Source organism: Nerophis lumbriciformis, linkage group LG37, assembly GCF_033978685.3.
Source record: "Nerophis lumbriciformis linkage group LG37, RoL_Nlum_v2.1, whole genome shotgun sequence".
NCBI classification, from domain to species: Eukaryota; Metazoa; Chordata; class Actinopteri; order Syngnathiformes; family Syngnathidae; genus Nerophis; species Nerophis lumbriciformis.
This window is the reverse complement of record NC_084584.2, coordinates 11054898-11065000: the sequence shown is the minus strand read 5'-3', so window position 1 is coordinate 11065000 and position 10103 is coordinate 11054898. Positions and strand designations below refer to the sequence as shown.

General features: G+C 38.6%; 1 protein-coding gene across 1 annotated transcript in view; it reads right to left on the bottom strand.

Annotated features, from left to right (window-relative positions):
* The window catches only part of rmp24 (ribonuclease MRP subunit p24), a 67763-nt gene extending 64056 nt beyond the window's left edge, over nt 1–3707 (bottom strand). Inside the window, exon 1 of the mRNA XM_061930887.1 lies at nt 3410–3707. Coding sequence (XP_061786871.1) covers nt 3410–3507 — 98 coding nt within the window. The 5' untranslated portion in view covers nt 3508–3707. The remainder of the gene's footprint in view (nt 1–3409) is intronic.
* Nucleotides 3708–10103: the final 6396 nt, after the last annotated feature.

Here is a 10103-nt window from a genome sequence, read left to right as displayed (position 1 = left end):
GATCAACTAGAGTAGCCGATATGAATGTATTGGTTAAGTCAGTGTTTTTCAACCACTGTGCCGCGGCTAGTGTGCCGTGAGATAGAGTCTGGTGTGCCGTGGGAGAATATGTAATTTTGCCTATTTGGGTTAAAAATATTTTTTGCAAACCAGTAAAAATAATCTGCAAATGTGCCGTTGTTGACTGTCGGTGCTGTCTAGAGCTCGGCAGACTAACCATGTTGTACTCTTCCATATTAGTAGGTGGCAGCCGGTAGCTAATTGCTTTGTAGATGTCGGGAACATGGTTTGTTGTGATCACAATATGCAGACGACAGCGTGCAGGTAAAAAGGCGTCCGTCAAATGCTTAAACCAAAAATAAACAAAAGGCGAGTGCCGCTAAGAAAAGGCATTGAAGCTTAGGGAAGGCTATGCAAAACGAAACTAAAACTGAACTGGTTGCAAAGTAAACAAAAACAGAATGCTGGAAGACAGCAAAGACTTACAGCGTGTGGAGCAGACGGCATCCACAAATTACATCCGAACATGACATGACAATCAACAATGTACAGAAGACATGAAACTTCTACAGGAAAATACCAACAAAACAGGAAAAGCCACCAAAATAAGAGCGCAAGACAAGAACTAAAACACTACACACAGGAAGACACCAAAAAAACCCAAATAAGTCACAGCGTGATGTGACAGTACTTTGAGACAAGAGCTATAGTCATGCATGGTTGGTTATGGTTTGAATTCTTATCCAAAACTTGCGAGAACAACTTTTTACTGTCAATATCAGCTACTGAGTTTAATGTTTTTATGTTTTCTGCTGGTGGTGTGCCTCCGCACTTTTTCAATGACAAAAATGTGCCTTGGCTCGAAAAAGATTGAAAAACACTGGGTTAAGTTGACCTCCTAAAGCTTTAGTAAAACTTGAAAATATTCCAATTCTGTCTTGATGGTCCCTCTTACTCAGCATATATGTCATCGAAAGAACTTGGGATTGACAAGTAATTTAGATTCCCTTCGAGGAAGAACTGGTCGACGCAACAATATACAACTTGGTATAACATTTCAGTGTTTGTAAAAGTATTTTTTGAGCACATTCATCAATACCGTAATAATAACAACATTGGTGTTGTGTCATCTGGATTATTGTTGAGTTATTTGGGCTTCTGCACCCAAGGTTGAGAGTTACAAAATGACAAACAGCTCAAAATAGGGCAGCTCGACTTACTCTTGATTGTTCTTATAGATGGAGTGTGGACCGTATGCATTCTGGTCTTGGATGGCTGAAGGTTATTCAGAGATTATCCAGCAGTTTATTGTTATTTTTTTCCAAACATTATTCATAACAAGTACCCTACAGCTCTTTTTAAGCAGATTGGTTAAAGTTAAAGTAGCAATGATTGTCACACACACACACACACACTAGGTGTGGTGAAATTTGTCCTCTGCATTTGACCCATCCCCTTGTTCACCCCCTGGGAGGTGAGGGGAGCAGTGAGCAGCAGCTGTGGCCACGCCCGGGAATATAAATATATAATATTATAATGCTGATGTTCACCACAACAGTAGCAGAGCTTCAACTCAAGGTCTGCTTGCATTACCACCACCAAGAACTCATTCAATGACAAGCACTGTAGTATACCGAGGCATTTCATTATGGAATACTCTTCATTTAAATATTAGGACTATTCCCAGTAAAAAAGCATTTATGAAACACGTAAAGTCACTTTTTAGACTTAAGAGTTAATCTTTCATGTTATCAGTTTCAGAACTCTTTTTTTTCTCTTTCCATTTTTCCTTTCTTTTTAGTAACTGGATTAGCGTATGTTCTGTAGCTGGATCTCTGTACTGTTATTTATTTATTTTTTTGAGAATTTTCTTTTCCTTTTTCCTTTCTTTTATTGTAACTGTATCTGCGTATGTTCTGTAACTGTATCTGTTTACTGTTATTTTATTATTTTGAGATTTTTCTTTTCCTTTTCCCTTTCTTTTATTTGTAACTGGATCTGTGTATTATTATTTCACTTTGAACTAGAGATGTCCGATAATATCGGACTGCCGATATTATCGGCCGATAAATGCTTTAAAATGTAATTTCGGAAATTATCGGTATCGGTTTCAAAAAGTAAAATGTATGAGTTTTTAAAACGCCGCTGTACGGAGTGGTACACAGACGTAGGGAGAAGTACAGAGCAGTTGCGTCTCCCAGTCATACTTACCAACCCTCCCCATTTTCCCGGGAGACTCCCGAATTTCAGAGCCCTTCCCGAAAATCTCCCGGGGCAACCATTCTCCCGAATTTCTCCCGATTTCCACCCAGACAACAATATTGGTGGGCGTGCCTTAAAGGCACTGCCTTTGCGTGCCGGCCCAATCACATATCTACGGCTTTTCACACACACAAGTGAATGCAACGCATACTTGGTCAACAGCCATACAGGTCACACTGAGGGTGGCCTTATAAACAACTTTAACACTGCTACAAATATGCGCCACACTGTCAACCCACACCAAACAAGAATGACAAACACATTTCGGGAGAACATCCGCACCGTAACACAACATAAACACAACAGAACAAATACCCAGAACCCCTTGCAGCACTAACTCTTCCGGGATGCTACAATATACACCCCCCACTACCCCCTAACCTACCTCAACCCCGCCCCTCCAACCCCGCCCACCTCAACCTCCTCATGCTCTCTCAGGGAGAACATGTCCCAAATTCCAAGCTGCTGTTTTGAGTCATGTTAAAAAAAAAAAAAAAGCACTTTGTGACTTCAATAATAAATATGGCAGTGCCATGTTGGCATTTTTTTTCCATAATTTGAGTTGATTTATTTTGGAAAACCTTGTTACATTGTTAAATGCATCACAACAAAATTAGGCATAATAATGTGTTAATTCCACAACTGTATACATCGGTTGATATCAGAATCGGTAATTAAGAGTTGTAATATCGGATATCGGCAAAAAAGCCATTATTGGACATCTCTACTTTGAACTTTTAAAAAGGACCCCAGGACGACTACTAGCCTGGCGTTTGTGCGTCGGCTAACGGGGATCCTCAATAAACAATAATAACCGTGATGTGAAATGTTAGTTCCTTTCTTTAAAATATGGAACAAGACAACCACAAACCAAAGCAAGTAGTATTTGATGATGTAGATATCAACATAGCAAGGAGCATAATATTGCATTTCGATCATTTTAATAAGCGTGTAATTCATTTATGTAATACAGCTCGGGCTGCGATACACAAAACGTCCACAAGATGCCGCCAAAGACCAGCATTGTCGACACTTGACGGACTGCCGTCTTATTTTGTTATATTAAAACCAATGTATTGCTACACACAATATTAGTCGATATGGGTGAACTTTAAAGTGGCAAATAGTAAGATTTAAAGTTTCTTACAGGAAGTATCGTGATGCTTCTGGGCAGCTGTCTTTAAACATCTGAGACGCGTTGAGCCGAAACTTGTCCGACAGATTCTTTTGGTTGGATGGAGTCATTTTTTTTATCCTCCACGGAGACTCCCGGGTTGGAAATTGTTCTCTGTGCGTGCTGCGTCTTCTTCGTAAATAACTGCCAATAAGCCAAATGTGTGGCGTATTGATTAAAAAAGCCTGAATAAGTGGAAGCTAGTAAGTAGCAAGACAAGCTGATACGCGTGAGCGTGCACACGCTGGGTCGCGGAGTGATGACGACATCAGGTTACGGTGCATTGTGGGAAACTGAGTTCGGTGCCAACATATTGCTTTTTCTTCTTTTGAATACATCAAAAACTACCTGATCCGGGAGAGCTCAAAGTCAGTCTCACGGGAATCTTTGGGCAGCTAACGATTCGATCCCATTCCTGGGGTGACGATTCAATTCAGAATCGATTCTGGATTTAACACGATTATTTGGTATAATATTTATAATGAAAACTGTTTCAAAACAGGTTACGGGTTAGAAAAAAGCTGTTGGATGTTAGATCCACTATGGACTGGACTCTCACTATTATGTTAGATCCACTATGGACTAGACTCTCACTATTATGTTAGATCCACTATGGACTAGACTCTCACTATTATGTTAGATCCACTATGGACTGGACTCTCACACTATTATGTTAGATCCACTATGGACTGGACTCTCACACTATCATGTTAGATCCACTATGGACTGGACTCTCACTATTATGCTAGATCCACTATGGACTGGACTCTCACTATTATGCTAGATCCACTATGGACTGGACTCTCACTATTATGCTAGATCCACTATGGACTGGACTCTCACTATTATGCTAGATCCACTATGGACTGGACTCTCACAATATTATGTTAGATCCACTATGGACTGGACTCTCACAATATTATGTTAGATCCACTATGGACTGGACTCTCACAATATTATGCTAGATCCACTATGGACTGGACTCTCACAATATTATGTTAGATCCACTATGGACTGGACTTTCACAATATTATGTTAGATCCACTATGGACTGGACTTTCACAATATTATGTTTGATCCACTATGGACTGGACTCTCACAATATTATGTTAGATCCACTATGGACTGGACTCTCACACTATCATGTTAAATCCACTATGGACTGGACTCTCACTATTATGCTAGATCCACTATGGACTGGACTCTCACTATTATGCTAGATCCACTATGGACTGGACTCTCACAATATTATGTTAGATCCACTATGGACTGGACTCTCACAATATTATGCTAGATCCACTATGGACTGGACTTTCACAATATTATGTTAGATCCACTATGGACTGGACTCTCACAATATTATGTTAGATCCACTATGGACTGGACTCTCACACTATCATGTTAAATCCACTATGGACTGGACTCTCACTATTATGCTAGATCCACTATGGACTGGACTCTCACTATTATGCTAGATCCACTATGGACTGGACTCTCACAATATTATGTTAGATCCACTATGGACTGGACTCTCACAATATTATGCTAGATCCACTATGGACTGGACTTTCACAATATTATGTTAGATCCACTATGGACTGGACTCTCACACTATCATGTTAGATCCACTATGGACTGGACTCTCACTATTATGCTAGATCCACTATGGACTGGACTCTCACAATATTATGTTAGATCCACTATGGACTGGACTCTCACAATATTATGTTAGATCCACTATGGACTGGACTCTCACACTATCATGTTAAATCCACTATGGACTGGACTCTCACTATTATGCTAGATCCACTATGGACTGGACTCTCACTATTATGCTAGATCCACTATGGACTGGACTCTCACAATATTATGTTAGATCCACTATGGACTGGACTCTCACAATATTATGCTAGATCCACTATGGACTGGACTTTCACAATATTATGTTAGATCCACTATGGACTGGACTCTCACACTATCATGTTAGATCCACTATGGACTGGACTCTCACTATTATGCTAGATCCACTATGGACTGGACTCTCACAATATTATGTTAGATCCACTATGGACTGGACTCTCACAATATTATGTTAGATCCACTATGGACTGGACTTTCACAATATTATGTTAGATCCACTATGGACTGGACTCTCACTTTTATGTTAGATCCACTATGGACTGGACTCTCACAATATTATGCTAGATCCACTATGGACTGGACTCTCACACTATTATGTTAGATCCACTATGGACTGGACTTTCACAATATTATGTGAGATCCACTATGGACTGGACTCTCACACTATTATGTTAGATCCACTATGGACTGAACTCTCACTATTATGCTAGATCCACTATGGACTGGACTCTCACACTATTATGTTAGATCCACTATGGACTGGACTCTCACACTATTATGTTAGATCCACTATGGACTGGACTCTCACAATATTATGCTAGATCCACTATGGACTGGACTCTCACACTATTATGTTGGATCCACTATGGACTGGACTCTCAAACTATTATGTTAGACCCACTATGGACTGGACTCTCACACTATTTTGCTAGATACACTATGGACTGGACTCTCACACTATCATGTTAGATCCACTATGGACTGGACTCTCACTATTATGCTAGATCCACTATGGACTGGACTCTCACTATTATGCTAGATCCACTATGGACTGGACTCTCACAATATTATGTTAGATCCACTATGGACTGGACTCTCACAATATTATGTTAGATCCACTATGGACTGGACTTTCACAATATTATGTTAGATCCACTATGGACTGGACTCTCACTATTATGCTAGATCCACTATGGACTGGACTCTCACTATTATGCTAGATCCACTATGGACTGGACTCTCACAATATTATGTTAGATCCACTATGGACTGGACTCTCACAATATTATGCTAGATCCACTATGGACTGGACTCTCACTATTATGCTAGATCCACTATGGACTGGACTCTCACAATATTATGTTAGATCCACTATGGACTGGACTCTCACAATATTATGTTAGATCCACTATGGACTGGACTTTCACAATATTATGTTAGATCCACTATGGACTGGACTTTCACAATATTATGTTGGATCCACTATGGACTGGACTCTCACACTATTATGTTAGATCCACTATGGTCTAGACTCTCACTATTATGTTAGATCCACTATGGACTGGACTCTCACACTATTATGTTAGATCCACTATGGACTGGACTCTCACAATATTATGTTAGATCCACTATGGACTGGACTCTCACACTATCATGTTAGATCCACTATGGACTGGACTCTCACTATTATGCTAGATCCACTATGGACTGGACTCTCACTATTATGCTAGATCCACTATGGACTGGACTCCCACAATATTATGTTAGATCCACTATGGACTGGACTCTCACAAATTTATGCTAGATCCACTATGGCCTGGACTCTCACAATATTATGTTAGATCCACTATGGACTGGACTTTCACAATATTATGTTAGATCCACTATGGACTGGACTCTCACTATTATGCTAGATCCACTATGGACTGGACTCTCACTATTATGCTAGATCCACTATGGACTGGACTCTCACAATATTATGTTAGATCCACTATGGACTGGACTCTCACAATATTATGCTAGATCCACTATGGACTGGACTCTCACAATATTATGTTAGATCCACTATGGACTGGACTTTCACAATATTATGTTAGATCCACTATGGACTGGACTTTCACAATATTATGTTAGATCCACTATGGACTGGACTCTCACAATATTATGTTAGATCCACTATGGACTGGACTCTCACACTATTATGTTAGATCCACTATGGACTGGACTCTCACACTATTATGTTAGATCCACTATGGAATGGACTCTCACTATTATGCTAGATCCACTATGGACTGGACTCTCACAATATTATGTTAGATCCACTATGGACTGGACTTTCACAATATTATGTTAGATCCACTATGGACTGGACTGTCACTATTATGTTAGATCCACTATGGACTGGACTCTCACTATTATGTTAGATCCACTATGGACTGGACTTTCACAATATTATGTTAGATCCACTATGGACTGGACTCTCACAATATTATGTTAGATCCACTATGGACTAGATTTTCACAATATTATGTTAGATCCACTATGGACTGGACTCTCACTATTATGTTAGATCCACTATGGACTGGACTCTCACACTATTATGTTAGATCCACTAAGGACTGGACTCTCACTATTATGCTAGATCCACTATGGACTGGACTCTCACTATTATGTTAGATCCACTATGGACTGGACTCTCACAATATTATGTTAGATCCACTATGGACTGGACTCTCACTATTATGTTAGATCCACTATGGACTGGACACTCACACTATTATGTTAGATCCACTATGGACTGGACTGTGGGGGGGTCCCCACATCTGCGGTCCCCTCCAAGGTTTCTCATTGTTATCCCATTGGGTTGAGATTTTTCTTGCCCTTATGTGGGATCTGAACCGAGGATGTCGTTGTGGCTTGTGCAGCCCTTTGAGACACTCGTGATTTAGGGCTGTATAAGTCAACACTGAAATTCAATATGAGTAAAAAAAAAAAACTTCAGCTAGTAAAAAGTCAGTGCAAAAAATAAATAAATACAGTGCAGAAATATTGGTTGCTGCAAAACTCAAAACTCACTTCCGGTAAATTAAGACTGACGCAACTGACCCTGTCTCAGAACCAGCCAATGAGGTCTCATTTTATTTCACTGAAAGTGTATACACTGACTTTTTCTGTACTTCATTTTTTACACATAATGTCATACTTGCCAACCCTCCCGAATTTTCCGGTAGACTCCCGAAAATCAGCGACTCTCCCGAAAACCTCCCGGGACAAATATTCTCCCGAAAATCGGGAGATTGAGGACAGCTTTTTTCCACAACGGGAGGACAACAGGGTGACAAGAACTAAATCATCCAGACAAGAGATAAATTGTATTATTATGTTTATCTTACCTAAAAATAAATATATTTATTTAAAAAAAAAAAAAAAAACTAAATACATTTTTACTATATTTTTCTAAAAACATCAAAATTAATTGTATTTTTATTTGTATTTTTTCTGACTCCTTATTACATCCAGGCATTAGAATTATACATTAAAATAAACATATTTGAAATAATTAATTTTAAATTATCATAATAATTCATTTAAAATGACCATATTTAATTATTAAAATAATTGCTTGTTTATCAACAACTTTAGCATTTTATTCATTACATTTTGAAGCTCTCAGAAGCCAAGTTATGTTATATTCCTTAAGATTTATTTATGCAAGTTTGAAGTATCAATGATCTAAACACAGTTTTGTTTGCATATTTTCAGGATGTATATATATATATATATATATATATATGTATGAAATACTTGACTTGGTGAATTCTAGCTGTCAATATACTCCTCCCCTCTTAACCACGCCCCCAACCACGCCCTGCCCCACCCCGACCACGCCCCCACCCCCACCTCCCGAAATCGGAGGTCTCAAGGTTGGCAAGTATGCATAATGTTTACACAATGAGTAATAAAACATTGTATTTTAACAAACTGAATTTTTAAACACAAAATTTGCTCATGAGTTTTTATTAAATGAAATTGTCAGCCTAAATTGAAGTAAAAAAATCAACAAAACATCAGTTTACTAAAACAAAAAATTCAGTTACATACATTCAGTGTAACAAAATGACTTTTGTCATAAAGACACAAATTAACCAACCAAAGTGTGTCACAAATTACTATGGCAAAATTGTGGGGAAAATATTGCATATTTTGAGTGTTTGCCATATAAACACAAAATGTTATTTGCCAAAAAGGGCATAAAACAAACAAACAAAAGCAACCATGAAAACAATTATAAAAACATATAATCCATGGGTGGATCTGAATTTTTATCTAGAGCATACTTGCCAACCTTGAGACCTACGATTTCGGGAGGTGGGGGGTGGGGGCGTGGTTGGAGTGGGCGGGGGCGTGGTTGGTGGCGTGGCTAAGAGGGGAGGAGTATATTTACAGCTAGAATTCACCAAGTCAAGTATTTCATATATATATATATATATATATATGGGAACGCCTCGGGATCCCCCGGGAAGAGCTGGACGAAGTGGCTGGGGAGAGGGAAGTCTGGGCTTCCCTGCTTAGGCTGCTGCCCCCGCGACCCGACCTCGGATAAGCGGAAGAAGATGGATGGATGGATGGATATATATATATACATATATATATATATATATATATATATATAAGAAATACTTGACTTTCAGTGAATTCTAGCTATATGCAGTATATATTTATTTTATTATATATATATATATATATATATATATATATATATATATATATATATATATATATATATATATATATATATATAAATAAAAGAAATACTTGAATTTCAGTGTTCATTTATTTACACATATACACACACATAACACTCATCTACTCATTGTTGAGTTAAGGGTTGAATTGTCCATCCTTCTTCTATTCTCTGTCACTATTTTTCTATCCATGCTGAACACCCTTTCACCCAGAGAGGTTTCGAGTACCACCAAAAAAACTGAATCTCTGAAGACAGTATAAAAATCTGTGTTAAAGGTGT